Source organism: Macrobrachium rosenbergii, chromosome 4 (genome assembly GCF_040412425.1).
Source record: "Macrobrachium rosenbergii isolate ZJJX-2024 chromosome 4, ASM4041242v1, whole genome shotgun sequence".
In the NCBI taxonomy this organism is placed as follows: domain Eukaryota; kingdom Metazoa; phylum Arthropoda; class Malacostraca; order Decapoda; family Palaemonidae; genus Macrobrachium; species Macrobrachium rosenbergii.
Genome location: NC_089744.1, coordinates 56,043,036 through 56,061,598, shown reverse-complemented (window position 1 = coordinate 56,061,598; position 18,563 = coordinate 56,043,036). Strand labels below are relative to the sequence as shown.

The 18,563-nt window shown below is 35.4% G+C and overlaps 1 protein-coding gene across 1 annotated transcript in view; it reads left to right on the top strand.

Moving 5' to 3' along the window:
- LOC136834838 (ankyrin repeat domain-containing protein 27-like) overlaps window positions 1–18,563 on the top strand; it is a 139,028-nt gene that overhangs the window by 56,499 nt on the left and 63,966 nt on the right. The window contains exons 7-9 of the mRNA XM_067097619.1: window positions 11,077–11,242; window positions 11,418–11,550; window positions 14,324–14,471. Coding sequence (XP_066953720.1) covers window positions 11,077–11,242; window positions 11,418–11,550; window positions 14,324–14,471 — 447 coding nt within the window. The remainder of the gene's footprint in view (window positions 1–11,076; window positions 11,243–11,417; window positions 11,551–14,323; window positions 14,472–18,563) is intronic.

The following is an 18,563-nucleotide window of genomic DNA, read 5'->3' as shown; positions in this document are numbered from 1 at the left end:
ATGAGAACCAGCCACATCATGGTGAAGAATAACCCAACACCCTTAGAGACAGACTTGAAAATAGTAAGTGTCATCTATAAGTTAGCATGCCCTGTGATTGGATGGATGCTACCGCTCAAATATTGGGATGACAACTACTCTATCAAAACTTCCCTTGTGTCATCTGCAAGAAAGTGCTATATTTAATCATAATAACTACAAATAACAGAGGAGACCAGAAAGGGAAGAGTTAATTAAGACTGTAAGTTACAGACACAGAACCTGACCACCAACACCTCTGCTTTCTTGAAGCCTTACATATGTGCCAGTGAGGGAGAAAGAGGAAGAGAACATACAGACACCCCCCTCATAGAAGCGAACCATTACATCAGTAATACCAGTGGGGGATACACCAGCCCAAACCCCCTAACCTCCCTGATCAGTACAGCCGAGAAGGTCCGAAGGGCTGTGGGCTTTACAATGAAGACCTCCATGGCAGTAGCAGACCAATAAAAATCAACCTGCCAGGACATAAATCCAACCTTCTTGCTATAAATGTTGTCCACCTTTGATTTTCATTCATTCTTTATGTTGTTGACTGCCTGTGTACATCAAAATGTAAGGGTAACATAAACAAAGAAGAATATTTTTCCATGTCCTGTAGGAAATTTATTACACCATCTCCCTGCAGACAAGAAGAATATATAATAAGAATAATAGAGAAGACTCTACAAACTAAATTCTGTGGATGTAGCAATTATTATTAGTATTAGTATTATAGTTATCCCCTGAATTTTATGGATTTAGGGGTGCCAGCTCCGTGTAAAAAATGAAAATCTGGAAATAACTCGAACTCCCAAACCTAAAATCCTAATATTGTAAAGTGTATTGTTGTTCACAAACTTTATAGATGTGTAACATAAATAACTATACAATACACCCTTTGCAGTGTACAATACAGTACTGTATTTACACAGAGAGAGAGAGAGAGAGAGAGAGAGAGAGAGAGAGAGAGAGAGAGAGAGAGAGAGAGAGAGAGATAGATATACTGTAGCTGTACTCTGATACTGTGTATGAGTATATGTACAGTAGTTTATTTTTTGTGCCTTATATGAGTTATTAAATATGTAAAACAATACATGCTGAGAAGCATTACTTTAATCTTTAAAATGTCACTCACTTTATGCATATATAAGGATACAGTATATGTATGCACTTTTAAGATGCTCTTTGCATGATGACTTGGTGATATTGGATGATGATGATGAAGCAACGCAAACGTGCTAATCCAGTCCTTGTCATATAGTTATTAGACTTAAATACTGGAAAGCATGCACACACAGTAAATAAATGTATATAAACTGTATGGAAGGAGATCATAAGGTTCATCTGCATCTTTGTCAATACATATTGTATGAGGAGGAGGAGCAGGAGACATTTGTATAAGAATAATCTATGAAATCAGTGAACCAACTTGATCCCTCTGTGATATTATTCAACTTTAACTTGTTCTCTAACACTGCTTCTTTTTCTGATATGGCATGTGTTTTGGGTAAGCTCCATCAGTCACTTTCTGGTAACTCAGCAGGGTTAGTAACAATTAAATCTTGAATTTCCCCAAGTTCCATATCTTGAAATCCTCCTTAACCCATTTCTTAGTTTGCCCAAGTCACAATTTCCTTTATTACCAGTTTGGTCATTGACACATTCTGGCCAAAGTTTTATCAAACATAAGTTTATTGTCTCAGGCTTTATAACTTTCATGGCATCAGTAATGGTGTAAAGCTGTCTACATCTCTTATTTTTTCTGTAGATCATCATACATAGCCAGCACAGTTCTCTCATATGTCCTTTTTGTTTTGGGGACAAGTAGACAACTTCAGCATTGAACTTGTGGGATTAGTGGTAGCTAGGGGAATGTTATAGTATCAAAAAGACCCTACAAGGCAAATACCAGCAAGGTATCTTGAAGTCACTTGACCTTTTTGTTTATTTACTGCAGTTGATGATGTGCTATTTATAAGCATGTGATTGTGACTTTTTTCAGTTTCTATTTACTGTAATAAATTGATTTCAGGATAAATAAAACTCCTGAACTCTAAACCAATGAAATTTGATGGTCAACTTTAGTATTACTATTCATCACCTCCAATGGCATGGGACCCAAAGGGCCACTGAAATTCCACCACTCCTGTCTTTTATGTGCTTTATTTTCCACAAATCTCCCCTCATCTCCAGCCTCCATATCATAGTTCTCATCCAATTAGGTCTGGGTCTTCTGGTGCCCTCTGGATTTCTATCTGAGAATTGGGCATAGCCATCTTACACAGTTTCTTCATGCCACCCTTCTTGACTCATATTTTATTTGTAGAGGTTGCAGTACAACATTAACATTAAAACATATTTAGTGTTACAGGTTTACGATCTCTTATCCGAAATTCTATAAACCAAAAAGCTCTAAAAACTGAAATATTTTGTGGAGAAAATTAATAAATTGCATAAATCAAACAGTATTATTATTATTATTATTATTATTATTATTATTATTATTATTATATTATTATTATTATTATTATTACTATTATTATTATTATTATCATTATTATTATTACTGTATTAATATTATTATTCAGAAATGAACCCTATTTATATGGAACAAGCCCACAGGGGCCATTGACTTGAAATTCAAGGCTTCCAAAGAATATGTATAATAATGATAATTTAAATGAAGTGGTTTTGCTTGCTGTATCCTGTTACAGTACAGTATATTGCATGTATTATTATCATATTGTTATTGTGTTACAGAATATAAACATTATCATAATTTTCTCATTTGCTTATGATATTGTTTACATTCTCAAAATCTCAGTTGATTGAGTACCACTGACATCATCATTGCCATTACATACGTAGTTTGTAGAAGAAACATAATTTGTTGATACGTTTTCTTTTAAATTAACAAAGTCTGGCTTAAAACATGCAGGTTACTGTACTTGATTTTAAAAGCAGTAAGTGTGATTTTGCCAGTTCCGGACATTGCTTTTGCCTGTTCTAAAACGTTTTGCAGCCTGTTCATTATTCATGTTATTCAGCCGCAGCTGTAATAACCTGCAGCTTTAATTTGTGGAATTCTTTCTTAGGCCTTCCTCACTGTGTGAAGGAGGAATAAAAATGTATTTTATTTTTTACTTATGGAGGCCACCATTGAGAATCGGCAAATTTTCACAACTTGACAACAACTTGACAACTTTAACACAACTCTTACGGGGGCCACTAATGCCCTAAGGCCCCATTAAAGTAAATGCTTGTTGCTACCTTATGATTGAAGGGATTCGCTTTCAAATTTTACTACATATAATACAACTAATACTGAAAAATTCAGTAGGGGAAATAAAGAAATTCAATCTTAGGTTCATAAATTTTGCAGTTGAAAAACCTTTTGAAACTTAAAAAATATGGCAAAAAAAAGTTGCACTCGAAAATAATTTTCTCCTCTTATAATTATAGATATACATTCTGTATGCTGTAAAAGTTTCATTGAATTTGGTTCAGTTTTCTTGGAGATCTAAGCATTAAATTTGAAAAAAGAAAGTTTTGAGAAAACGACAAAAGAAAAAATTATTGCTTATGAAACTATGACAGTTAGAAGCTAATTTTTGCACTAAAACTATTTCGTCATATAAGAAATATGCCCTGAAATTTACAATATAATCAGATAAATAGAACTGTGCTCTCTCTTGATTTATATGTTTCCTAAAATTTGCATTTATAGGGAGTGCCGACACCGTAAGGCCCCATTATAAAATAAATTATTGTTTCTACCTTATGATTGAAGGGATTTGCTTCAAATTTTTACCACTTATTCTGCAACTAATACTGGACTGGATAAACACAAGGGTTTCAGTCTTCTATGAGACCTAAGTATTTAGTTAAAAAAAAAAAAAAGTTTTCAGGAAACAGCAAAAGAAACAACTTTTTGGACTCAAGAATCTTGAAACAATCAGGAATATCTGGATTCCTGGAGATCAGTTATCCCTATGTTATTATAACCTGTTTTTTCTATGACTTTACTGCTGGAGAGAATGAGATATTTTAGCGGGTAACAATTATTTTTGAATAAATTTTGTTAACACTTTCACATGCTTTTTTTATGATTTTTCATTCACAGTGCTGTACAATCAGTGAACAAAATTGTCCATGAACCAATCTAAACATTTTTTTGAGCAATATATCTTCAAGATATATTTATTTACACATAAAACAGTCCAAAATAGTGTATAACTCAGTGGTTCTCAACCTTTTCACTACCGAGGACCCCTTTTATCTAAATGGGTTTTCCCATGGCCCCCCAGGATATTGAAAGGTCTGTCAGCTTAACATGATGACTTTATTAAACTAAAAACGAAACCGTGTCATTATATTTATCAAAAGAAAGATGTATGTAACTGAATGATTATGAAAAATAAGAAAACCAATAAATGGAAATAAAAGAAATACAGAACAGGAAAAAAACTATTTCTCATTTACTCCTTTAATGAGATGGCTGATGCTGCTTGGCTAATACCAAATTTTCGATTTCAGGTTTAATGACAGATAGCTTTAGGCGCAGATTAGGTTTTACATTCAGCCTATTTTTGTATTTGGATTTTATATACACTAACTAAGAGGAGGCCTGCTCACATAAATATGTAGTTGGAAATGGCATTAAATATCTCAGGGCTTTAGTAGCCAGTTCTGGGTACTCATTTTTTACACTTAACCAAAAGTCTGCTAAGTCATAATGACTGAAACTTGACCTTAGGGAAGTGCCAAATGAAAGTTCAACTAGACTATTTTCTTATGCTGTTAATTCTTTTATACCTTTTACTTCTGCATGAAATGGATCCCTAATCCAATTGTTATTGGCATCATGAGGAGGAAAATAATCCCTGAAACTGGTCTTTAAACCTTGCAAATGCTGAATGAAAAGGCTATTTATTTCTTCTGGGATATCATCCTCAGAATTTTCAAGAAAGTCACGAAGTGTTGGAAAGGATTCAAACACACCACTCTGCAGGCATTCAGACCACAATTTTAATTTCTTGATCATGGCATCCACTTTATCTACAACTTTAAAAATAGTTACGGATTTCCCCTGAAGGCTCAAATTTAGGTCATTCAAATACGTAAATACATCCGACATATATACCACAGTAGCTATCAAGGAAAAGTCATCAAACCACTCTATTTCATGAAATGATTTATCCTGAAGAAATAATCTTATTTCATCACGCGCAATTGAAATATGCGGGTAAGTACTTTACCTCGAGACACCCAGCACACTTGAGAATGCAAGAGCAGTTGTTCATGGCCGCTGCCCATCTCATCACAAAGAACTCTAAAAATACGGGAATTTAAGGGACTAACTACTTTCACTGCTTCATCAAGAGTTGTCTTCAATTTTTCTGGCATCTTTTTTGCTGCCAATGATTCTCTATGTATGCAGCAATGAGTCCATTTGACATTTGGTATCATAGCTTGGATCTTTGCCTTGAGTCCTTTGTACTCTCCCAACGTTGCAGGAGCCCCATCAGTACTGACTCCCACACACTTTGACCATCCCATTTCATTAGTAATTATGAAATCATTCAAGCAATTAACCCTTAAACGCCGACTGGACGTATTGTATGTCGACTAAAATTGTCTGTCGGGTGCCAAGTGGACGTACAGTACGTCGACTACAAAAAGTTTTTTTAAATATTCGCGGAAAAATACTTATAGGCCTAGTTTGCAAAAAATTTTAAATCACGCGCCTTGAGAGATGCTGGGAGTTCACGGATCACGCTGTTGTTTTGTTTACAAGCGTGATCCAGCTGCGCATGTGCGAATTTCTTTCTTCTCCCACTAGAAAGCATCAACGACGCATCTCAGAAATTCTTTCGTCACTTTGTCGTAATTTTTGCACCGTTTTATATTAGCTGTTACATAAAGTTTTATATGTGAAAATGTGCGCAATTTCATGTAGAATACAATAAAAAACAACCCATGGTTGTAGCTTTTATCAGTTTTGAAATATTTTCATATAAATCACGATAAGTGCCAAAATTTCAACCTTCGGTCAACTTTGACTTGACCGAAATGGTCGGAAAATGCAATTGTAAGCAAAAACTCTTACATTCTAGAATATTCAATCATTTACCTTAATTTTGCAACAATTGGAAGTCTCTAGCACAATATTTCGATTTATGGTGAATTTTTGAAAAAACTTCCATACGTCTGCGCACTAACTCGGCCGAAAATCTCAGAAATTCTTTTGTCACTGTCGTAATTTTTGCACCGGTTTATATTAGCCGTTACATAAAGTTTTATATATGAAAATGTGCGCAATTTCATGTAAAATACAGCGAAAAACAACCCATGGTTGTAGCTTTTATCAGTTTTGAAATATTTTCATATAAATCATGATAAGTGCCAAAATTTCAACCTTAGGTCAACTTTGACTTGACCGAAATGGTCGAAAAACGCAATTGTAAGCTAAAACTCTTACATTCTAGTAATATTCAATCATTTACCTTCATTTTGCAACAAATTGGAAGTCTCTAGCACAATGTTTCGATTTATGGTGGATTTTTGAAAAAAACTTTTTCCTTACGTCCGCTCTCGGTAACTCGGCCAAAAATCTCAGAAATTCTTTCGCCATTTTGTCGTAATGTTTGCACCGTTTTATATTAGCTGTTACATAACGTTTTATATATGAAAATGTGCGCAATTTCATGTAGAATACAACAAAAAATAACTCATGGTTGTAGCTTTTATCAGTTTTGAAATATTTTCATATAAATCTTGATAAGTGCCAAAATTTAAACCTACGGTCAACTTTGACTCGACCAAAATGGTCGAAAAATGCAATTGCAAGCTAAAACTCTTACATTCTAGTAACATTCAATCATTTACCTTCATTTTGCAACAAACGGGAAGTCTCTAGCACAATATTTCGATTTATGGTGAATTTTCGAAAAAAAAATTTTCCTTACCTCCGCGTGCGGTAACTTTGCTGAAAATCTCAGAATTTCTTTAGTCACCTTGTCATAATTTTCGCACCATTTTCTATTAGGCGTTACATGAAGTGTTACACATAAAAATGTGCACAGTTTCATGTAGAATACAACAAAAAATAACTCATGGTTGTAGCTTTTATCAGTTTTGAAATATTTTCATATAAATCACAATAAATAGAAAAAATTCGACCTTCGGTCAACTTTAACTTGACCGAAATGGTCAAAAACTGCAATTGTAAGCTAAAACACTTACAGTCTAGTAATATTCAATCAATTACCTTCATTTTGCAATAAACGTGAAGTCTCTAGCACAATATTTCGATTTATGGTGAATTTTTGAAAAAGACTTTTTTTTTATGTCCGCGCGTTACGAATTCATGCATCATTTTGTGATAATATTTTCTCTGTGTTGTTTTGATCGTTTTACAATTTTTTATATACCAAAATCATCGCAATTTAGTGTACAATACAACGAAAGAAAAATAACTCATTAGCTTTAACCATTTTGCTCATAGCACGATTTGTATAAATTATATATGAAATTTTTGTTTTGCGCTGTCATATATTTCAATATTTATATATGATAATGATATTTTTTTCATTTCTGATGGTTGCATACTAAACTTCAGGCAATGACAAAAAAGGAGCCAAAAATGAACTCTTAATCTTAAAAACTAAGTGTGCTGTGATTTTTTGAAAAAAACTTTTTTTTCTGCTTCGGCGCTAACTCCTGAACGCCGCCGGCATACAGCAGACACTTTTGTAAATAGAGGCTCGGCGTTTAAGGGTTAAAAACACTCTCACCTGTAGTATGAGTTGGCAATGACTGGCAAAAGAGAAAATCTTCACTAACTGTACCATCAGATTCATACCTTACGAATGCAAGTAAATCAGCGCAGTTAGAAACGTCCGTATTTTCATCTAATTGCAAAGCATAATACTGACTTATAATTGTTTTTTCACTAGCTGATTTTTCACTTTTTCAGACATCTCTTCTATTTGCCCCTTCACTGTGAAGTTTGATAATGGAATGAGATCAGAACTCTTTAATATTTTGTCTCCATGCATTCTAGATGCAATTGCTTTGGCAGCAGGTAGAATTAGTTCCTCTGCTATTGTATGTGGTTTTCCACTTTTTGCTATTACAGTAGAAAAGACACATCATACGAAGCAGACACAGCATTCGTATTATCACACCCAGTTGCTATTTTTTCTATTAAATTTTGTCTTGAAAGAAGTTCTTGCTGTCTTCTTTGGAGATATTCAGTAGGTTTGTTGGTATATTCTATATGCTTCGTTTCAAAATGTCAGCGAAGTTTGTTTGGTTTCATACTTTCATTGGACAAAATTTCATAACAGAGAACACATTGTGGTTTCTGTTCACCTTCACTGCCCCTACAAATAGATCCAAAGGATATATATTCCTCAAGATATTTACGGTTTTTACGTTTTGGTTGATGAGTCTGTTTGTTTTCTTTTGAGCGTGTTGCACTTTCCTCTTCTGTGTCATCATTGTGTCATTTTAACGTGCTTCCAATTTTTAACCACCTATCCTATCCATCATACGATCTGATATTCACAATAAATTGGTCACTTATGTAGTTGGTGCAGCTGAATATATTTAGTAATCAAACAAACACATACGCACTGACTGTGGACTTGCTCCAATCACATCGGTCTAACCCTGAATGCCATTGTATGTTCAGAAGTTTCAAAACATTCCAACCTTACGTACAGCAAGAACTTGTTGAAGCTCGATCCTGTACTGGACATGTTTATATAATGATCCAATCATACCATACTGTGATAGTCAGAGTCTCTAAGGTGTCAGTTTCATACTCAAATGTTAAATGCATAAAATAGTAAATAAAACATATATATATATATATATATATATATATATATATATATATATATATATATATATATATATATATATATTTATTTATTTATTTATTTATTTTGACTTCAGGCTCATGGCCCCCCTGGATTACCTGAGAACCACTGGTATAACTCCTTCCACCTAACCAAACTTAGAGTTATACAGACATTTTTACAAGTTTTTACAATATGTTATTCACAGTGCCATACAAGCAATGAGCAAAATTGTCCATGAACCAATCTAAATATTTTTTTGAGCAATACATCTTAAGATGTGTTTATTTACACATAAAACAGTACAAAACAGTGTATAACTCCTTCCACCTAGCCAAACTTAGAGTCATACAGACATTTTTACAAGTTTTTTTTTACAATTTGCCATTCAGAGTGCCATACGCAATGAACAGAATTGTCAATAAACCAAATCTTGAAAAATTTTTTTTTAGTATTATCGCATCAGGATATGTTTATTTAGACATAAAATAGTTGAAAACTGTTAATAACTAAAATTCGATAATTCCTCCAAATTCGGCGGTCAGCACCCCCTTAATAAATGTGTGATAGTTATGGTAAATGTTGACATTCACATGTTTCTCAATTAGGTTATGTCAGTACAGGCTTACAATCCTTCATCCAGAATTCTAAAATCCAGAATTTTTTAGGGGAGGATGGAGCATTGTAAATTGCCAAAGCTGGATTTTGAAAAATGTAACTACCTGTAGTACTTCATTTGTAAAGGCTAAATTAAATGAAGTACATATGTGATTTTGCCACTTTCTTCAGCCACAACTATAAACTACTGCTTAAATTTAATGGCATAATGTCGTAACACCTTGTATGTTGCGTGAAGGATGAATAAAATATATTTTATTTTTATGTACAGTCATATGTAATTATGTAGTTGACCCACAATATTTGCAGGGGATGCAGACCACAACCCCCCGCGAATAGCTAAAGTCCGCGAATACTCGACACCCCTCTAAAAATGGTTATAACTTCTTATTTTGATAGTTCAAACACCAAAACACCCTAAAAAATGCTTATACTTGAGTGTTTTGATAGTTTTATCACAAAAAATGCATGTACTATAGTCATGAAAATATGAAAATACAGTAATTAGTGAATATTTCTCAATGCAAAATACTGTGAATAGGCGAGTTTTCCAAGAATAATGTGTATATATGTTCCACAGAAAAATCTGTGAATAGATGAAGCCGCGAATCTGGAACTGCAAATACCCAGGGGTCCACTGTACATTGAAAATAAGCAAGTTTTTAACTAATTGACAACAACTGTAAATTAATGAGTGTTAGTTACGGTAACTAACTTTGGCAAACAGCTGTTTTTTTATTCGGTTGTTTATGTCAGTACTTGCTGTTGTTTATTCCAGCATTTTTGATGCAGTAGCAAGTGGTTGTTAGTTATAAGAAATAGTAATTAATTCTTACACAAGCCACAAGTTTGGTAAGCCTGGTTGAATATGATGGTTCCACAGAACCTACTGAACTATTGCTCCTAGGCCTGTTAATTAGTTAGACAGTATCTTTCTTATGACTTATCAGTGAAATCTACAGAAAGCCTAGACTAGTATAATCAACCAAAAAAGAAACCTGCACATTAAGCAAATAGTCATGTAATCTGAAAATGCATCTCTCACTATACAAGATACTATGTTTTGGGACAGAATTTTAAGGATTGCATGATACATGAGATCAGATGATACACAAATTACAGTTCTTTTTTGCGCTGTATATTTTTTAGTGTTATGAAATGTTATTGTTGGAAATGAAATGTGCTTGTGTGTTTAGGAGCAACCTTCAGTTCCAAAGTGAAAGATTCCAAAAACCGCAACACAGCTTGCTCCGAAGGTTTCAGATAAGGGAATTTGAACTTGTACTAATTGAATTTCTTTTTATTGCTAATGATAAGTCATGAACACAAATCTATTTAAAGTATATCCTATTGTTAAATTTTTAAGGAGTTATGGGTATGATATGATTATTTTTTATCTTCTTTCATAAGAGTAAAACTTGTGGCCAGTTCCATGAAAGTTGAGAATGTTGACTCATGGGTCTGATTAAATTAAATTATATAACTATGATTATTCATATATTTTTATTTCTAAGCTGAAAATTTAAATAAAATTTTATAACTGTAATTTTCTTGTGCTTTTTTTCAGTTATGTTATTGGAAGACTTCATGAAACACTATGGTGGCTTGTTTGTGGAAGATGCCAAGTTGTTGATCAGATAGTTAAAGCAAGATTGTCTCACCTGAGACATGCAAATTTATCACCCTTGCAGCTTGGTGTACCAGCTCACTACTACACGCCACTTCCAGCAGCTGTAAAGTCATTTAAATGTTTTAAGTGTCATAATATTAATTTTTAGGATGTTTTTACTTGTATAGCACAGAAGATTTTGGATGGTTTTAAGAATAACTCTTTCATCTGAGAGTTAATTTTAATAAAAAGTCTCAAGTGATAATAAGATATTCATTGGGTATTTTACCAATTGTTAGGTTGTGGAACTTGCATCATTAGCTAGTATTGAGAGTGCCATTGGCCGACTGCAGTGTGTTAGTGCTACCACAGAGCTCATCCAAGCTCAGGCAAAAGAAGCTTGTCTCACCCTTCATCAGTACAAAGACCAAGGTACAGTATCAGATCTTTGTAGAGTGGTTGGAGTTTTTTAGGTGTCTGAGTGTAATAACTAAAAATTTATTGGGGAATGTAAATTTAGGAAGATACAATCTTCAGTGATAAAAAACAATCTTCAGTGATAAAAATTTGGCTTGCAAGTCACTTGTATGCCAATGTATTCTTGATGGATTTTGGATACTTTTTTTTTTTTTTTACTTTAAAGCCAATGTACAGTGGAAAGATTTCTTTCTCTGTGAAATGTTGTGAATTAAAAACATCATTAGCAATTTTTTCAGCCCAGGAATTTTTCTATATGTTATGTATCTGCAGTTACTGCATTTACAGAGTAAACCATTAGTTTTCACATTTTGATGACATCACTCTTTGAAATTAAACATAATTTGTTTCATAACATACCTATATATATATTGTGTTTATAGTTTGCTTACATAGTTCACGGTCAAAAATTTGACCAAAACACTTGTTCTGTTAGATTATATAAAAAAAGAAAAAAGGCAGTCAGTCAATACTACACATGTTTAGGCAGAGCCCCCAGGTCTCAAGCAGGCATAAAAGTCAGTACTGTATTTATGCATCATGGACAGTTTACTGCCATCCTTTTGTCCTTAGATGTTTTGAGTTTGTATCCTGTTTTTAAAAGATTACCTTTTATTTATATATTTCTGTCATTACCCTTGCAATTATTGTATTTCCATTATATGCAGTATAATGAATACCTATAGTGTATTTTCTTAAAATTAGGAAGACAAGAATTTTCAATATCTGACTGGTTAGCTTCCACCCTTAGCGATAGAAGTTTTTTTTTATGCTTCAAATATAGGATCAGTTTTGCATATATTGCATTTTTAAAATTTTTTTATCAGAATGGTACGCAGGCGCTCACTAGTTAGCAAGCAGGTGGGCTAGTCATTTGTCTTCTAAGATTAGGTTTTTTGTTTTGTTTTCTGGCAATTTTGGGTCCTGCTTTTTATGTTCAAAGTGCAGTTGTCTTCTTGGCAGGCTTTGTTTCAAGCATGCTGAATATTTGTACTTTATATACTGTATATACTCAGGTACCACCTTATCTCTCATATTATGCAATCCTTAAAATTTCAGCCCCAAAACATGATTTCGTCATATATCTCGCATATCATATGACTTGCATTTTCAATAACTCAGATAACATTAGGCTAACCTCACTTCCTACAATCCCAACTTGTTAAATGAATAAATCAAAAGAAAATAAAACTAGGCTTTACTTACTGAGCAAATTTGATTTTCATTAGATTATACTAAACTATACTGTGCTTGTAGAGTAAGTTTCGTTTTCTGTAAAGTGTACTAGGCTAGGCTTTCAAAGAAGATTACCAAACTTATGGCATATGTAACAGTTCAGAACCATCTCTTTTAATTAACAACCACTTACCAAAAAACTGGCATAAACAATGAGTACAGTCATAAACAACTGATCAAGAAATTGCTGTTTTGTGATTTTGAGGGAATGTACAAAAATTAAAATAACAATTCCAGCAATAATCCATCTCTTTTAGTGACTAAAGAATTATTCTTCCAATTATTTTGGTAGTAGGCCTCAATCAGTTGATTTTGATAACATAAACATTAGCTTAGCCATCTTAAAAGCATATGATCAGTCCTTTTATTTTACGAAGATGACATAACATGACAGTAATACAGTATAAATGGATTCATTAAGCAAAATATCAGTTTCATTACCATTACCTTTATCATGAATATACAGCAGCAATAGACTATTTGACTTATGGGTTGACACTCTGACACTCGCAGACTTCAAATGATTTCATCAGAATCCAAGAGGGTTATTAGATAAGTGTTGTTCCCTCCTACAATAGATGGTTGTAGGATGACTGTATGGTTATTCAGAACTCTCAGTCCAAAGCACCCCCTGACAGGTCGGAAGCATAAGGTAGATAATATTCTCAGATTATTCAAAATACCAAGCACCTATTGTAGTTACTTTTACATATCAGTGTTTTAGTTTCCAATGCATCTTACTCTATGCTTATGATAAGTTTCAGTGAACTTTCAAGTAGGTCTTACACACATCAGTCAGTCAGTCTCCATTTTTTCCCTGTAGTGGGTAGTGCCGTCAGTGCACCTCATGTGGTGCAGCGTCCCTTCGGCCCCTAGCTGCAACCCCTTTCATTCCTTTTACTGTACCTCTGTTCATATTCTGTTTCTTCCCTTTGACTTTCCACACTCCTTAAAAATTTATTTATGGTGCAACTGTGAGGTTTTCCTCCTGTTACACTGTTCAGACCTTTTTACTGTCAGTTACTGTTTCAGTGCTGAATGACCTTATAGGTCCTAGTGCATGGCCTTTGGCCTAAATTCTGTATTCTGTTCTATTTTAATCTCAATTTTTTAGCGGCTCAATCTTTTGTACCTAAAATGTAATTTGGGTTCAATATAAGTAGTGGATTTGTTCTGAAACAAATGTAATTTTTAAAACAAAGATTTTTTATATAAACCCTTCGTTTATGATTGAGTTGTTTTTCAGCTCCACTGTTTGTTGTATCATATAGAACAAGTGACATAAAGGCTGATTCTAGTGGCTGCTTGCAACCTTAGGTCCACCCTCACATGTGCAGTACTACTGTCTCTCAGTTATAATCGTCAAGACTGTCTGAAATGTTTGGGAGAATTTTTGTTACCTGAAATTTGCAAAATATAAATGATTGGTTTATATAATTTTGTCACTTTTTCTTTTCATTAAATTTTATTTTTGTGAAATACTTAATGGCAGATGGAGAACCAGAATTAACCATGACACGTGAGGAGCTGGTGGCACTTCTAGCAACTGTTGTGGTTCAGGCACAGTGCTCCAATTTGGTTGCCAATATCTACTACATGACTCATTTTGTGTTTTCTGTCACTGAGGATGACCCACTCTGGTAAGTTGAGATTATGAGTATCAGAAACACAGCTCCAGGTGAGATTAAATAGAAAATATTATAGCTCTCCTGTTAAGAACTAGGACATAACTTGGGAAGTCCCAAAGTAAGGAGCTTGATCAATTTTTCATTATCATCAATGTTGTCAGCTATATGTTGCTATTGCAAATGAATTGATTGTATCTAGAGTACTTTATTTTTATTACTGACATGATTGAGTAAAGTATTCTTTTGCTCTAACCTTATGTCTTACTGCTCTACTTTTATCAAATTTTATTGTTGATTTTCTGAATTACACCTTGTGGTCAGCTTGATGTGACCTACCTAAAGTTCAGGTTCATAATTAAGATCACCACCTAAGATCCTAGTTCTGTATTACATGGACTTTCTGGCCTACCTTGACCCAGGTGGCACCAATTGTGTCCAGACACCCACTTCATATATTTTTGTTACTTATGGAAACAAAGGATACAGTTCATAAGGTAGTAACCTCTGAAGATGGCAGAGGCTCTTGTGTGTCAGTCTATTAACCCTTACAGGCTGGGCTAAGTATACATTAATAAAACCTCGAGAAAAGGTAAGCTTTAAGGTTGGCCAATAAATGGAAAGAGGAATACAGTAGGTCCTTGATTTACGGCGGGGGATCTGTTCCAGCACCATGCCATAAGTTGATTTCTGCCGTAAGTTGGTGTTTTACCTTTAACGGCGCTTACTGTGCTGTAACTTGATGTAGCATGAAATTATGGCGTTGTAAAACGCCGTTAACACTGCTGAAAAAGCGCAGTAAGATCAAATCCATGTAAGTTGGTGTTGCCATAAGTCAGTGACGCACTTACAGGCAGTCCCCGGTTATTGGTGGGCTCAGTTATCAACAATCAGGTTTTATGCATTTGTATAGCAACGAAAATTGGTGATTTTTGGCACCGATATGCACTGATTTCTGCTGAATTGATTGGCGACTTTCGCTTATCGTCACGCTGTTGAAATGGAACCCCTGCCAATAACTAGGGACTGCCTGTATATGCTAATACAGTCATACCCTGAACTTACGCAAGGCTAGGTAGGTTCCAAAACCCCTCGCACAAGGCGAATTTTTGCATTAGTTTGGCACGGTCTAAAAAAATGCTAATAAATGCTTATTTCCAAAGTTTAAACAGTGCATTTACAGTTTGTAAATAGTACAGGTAAAATTAGATCAATTTAAAATTATCTACAGTACAGTTAAAGAGAGAGAGAGAGAGAGAGAGAGAGAGAGAGAGAGAGAGAGAGAGAGAGAGAGAGAGAGAGAGAGAGAGAGAGAGAGAGAGAGAGAGATATATACCTTAGTGTAACCAGACCAGAGAAAGAGAGGGAAAGAAAAATTATTACTTTTATTACTTAATTTACACATTAAAGCTTGAAAAGTTATAAATTACATAGAAAATTGAACATAAACACTTTTGCAGGGGTATTACTGTGCACATGGTATAAGAAAAAACTTGAAAATTTTCTTTACCTTCCATGGGAAGTTCCTGTGAATATTTCCAACCCTTTGTTGGGCCTCTTTTCTGAGACACTAGTAAAAAAGGGATTTTGACAAAGGAAAAATCTATTTCTGAGGAAGGCCCCGTGTCACCCAGTGAAATTCCATACTATCACGAATTTCTAGGTATAAATTGCTAGATATACCAGAGAAAAAGAGCTTTCAGGAATGCTGGGGTTACTACCCCCAGATCGAGCGTCTTCCCTAAGGAAGACGTCGGTATAACCAAGGGTGAGTGAAAGGATCACAACCACAGAGCTACACTCAATAGATATCCCTATGTCAAAACCCCCGGAAGAGAGCGGTGAGCCGTTACAGCCCCCATGCACAGGCGTCCGCCAGACCGGCGACACCAGCGCCATCTACTTCATTCCAGACTAGCACCACCCCCAGGCTTGGCATGTGCAAGTAGGGGGGGAGCGGAAGCCACTTCTGGGAGGGTCACCGGGTGACACAGGGCCTTCCTCAGAAATAGATTTTTCCTTTGTCAAAATCCCTTTTCTGAGTCCAGCCCCATGTCAGCCGGTGAAATAGTGATAGAGAATCATGCCAAGACTGCAAACTACAAGGAAACAAAAGGTGATCTGAAGAAAAACACAAGCTATGGAAATGGATTTAATGAGGATATCTCTCACATGAAAAGATGAAAATTAACATGAAAATACAGTAATACGACCTTAAAAATAGAATACAAGTCAATACACCAAACAATATGGCAGGTAAAATACATCAAAAATACTTAAGACTATAAGGCAAAATACATTAAAAAATACTTAAGATTAAGAGGAGTAAATATGAACTTATAACTAAACATAAGAGAGACATCTACAACACGAGAAAATATATGGGGTACATGGAGCAAAATAAAAACAGCCCAGTACCCCTAAGACAATCCAAAATTACAGCATGTCAAAATACAGTCCCCAAAATATAATAAAAGGACAATAATAATATCAATATGAGGAGCAAGGCAGTGAGGCATGATCATCCAGAAGGGCAGGCAGAGAAGTAAATGAGGCAGGCGGGCGGGGGGGAGGGGGAAGGATAAAGGATAATGGGTAATTAAGGTGGGGAAATGACACTCCCCACAGCCACTGTAGAAAATTTCAGGGCTTCGAGTGATTTTAAATAATGGCGTTTAAACACTAGAGGTGATTTCCAACCCGTATATTTGGTAAGTTCTGAAAAATCCATATTATGAAAGTAATTAGTGGAAGTAGCTACTGCACGAATATCATGAACCTTAAGAACTGAATCCGGGTTAGCTTGTTTAATGAAATACAGAATTTGTTGCCTTATTGCGTTTAACGAAAGAGTTCCACCTTTCTCCCTGATAAAAAAGGACCCGACTTACACTGAGGAGTTCTTAAAAGGTAAGACTTTAAGGTATAGACTGGGCATAAGGACTGGTCCTGTGGAAGGGGCACCACCTTCCAAGGAGACCACCTGTCTTGAGGGTCCTCATTTTTAGCTAAAAATCTATGATCAGGAGAAAGGAGGGCTTCTCCGGACGGGAGGAAACTAACAAAATCATCACCTCTAGAGAGAGCCGACAGCTCTGAAATTCTGGCACCTGAAGCCAAGCTAATCAGAAATAAAGTTTTCCTTAACAGATCCAAATAAGTGCATTGAGAGTTGTCAATCTCGGATGCTAACTTAAGCACATCATTGATGAACCACGTAACAGAATGTGGGCATGATACGGGTCTCAGACGAGCGCATGCTCTAGGAATAGATGAAAAGTAAGAATCTGTAAGGTCAATTTTAAAACCATATAAGAACACCTTCTTCAGGGCTGACTTAGCTGTGGTAATAGTGGCCGGGCAAGGCCTTTTCAAACAATGATCTAAAGAAGGTAACTGCTAGGTTAGTAGTCATGGTTTGGGCTTCAGATGTCTTCAAAAAGGAGGCCAATTTTTTGACTGCTGAGTCATATTGTCTGAGAGTAGAATCTCTCTTGTCTGATTCTAAAAACAGAGTGTTAACGGGGTCAATGTTTGCTCCCCTTTGAGCTGCGAACTTTATAAAGTCCATAAAACTAGGGCATTCTGAATTCTTGAGGAAGCTGACACAGTCTTGGTTTGTACTGTTTGGGTCAGTTTGGGATTGGGAATCCAAAGACTCCGCAACCCAAGTTCCTGAAGAAGAGGGAACCAATTGCTCTTCGGCCAGTACGGGGCTACCAGGGCTAGTTGACCTTTGAATGACCTGAGTTTGTGCAGTACTTTCAACAGCAAATTTATTGGGGGAAATAGATAAATCTTCTCCCAATTGTTCCAGTCTATGGTCATTGCGTCCGTGGCATACGCCTGAGGATCCAGGTTCGGGGCCACATAACAGGGAAGCTTGAAGTTGCTCTCCGTCGCGAACAGATCCACTTGGAGACCCGGAACCCGGCGGCAAATCCAATTGAAAGACTCTCCGTCCAGAGACCACTCCGTCTCCAACGGAGTGGTCCTGGACAGGGAATCCGCCACCACGTTCCGCACCCCCACTAGGTGGGTGGCTGACAGATGCCAGCTGTGCTTGTTCGCCAGGGAGAAAATAGCTACCATAACCTGGTTTACTCG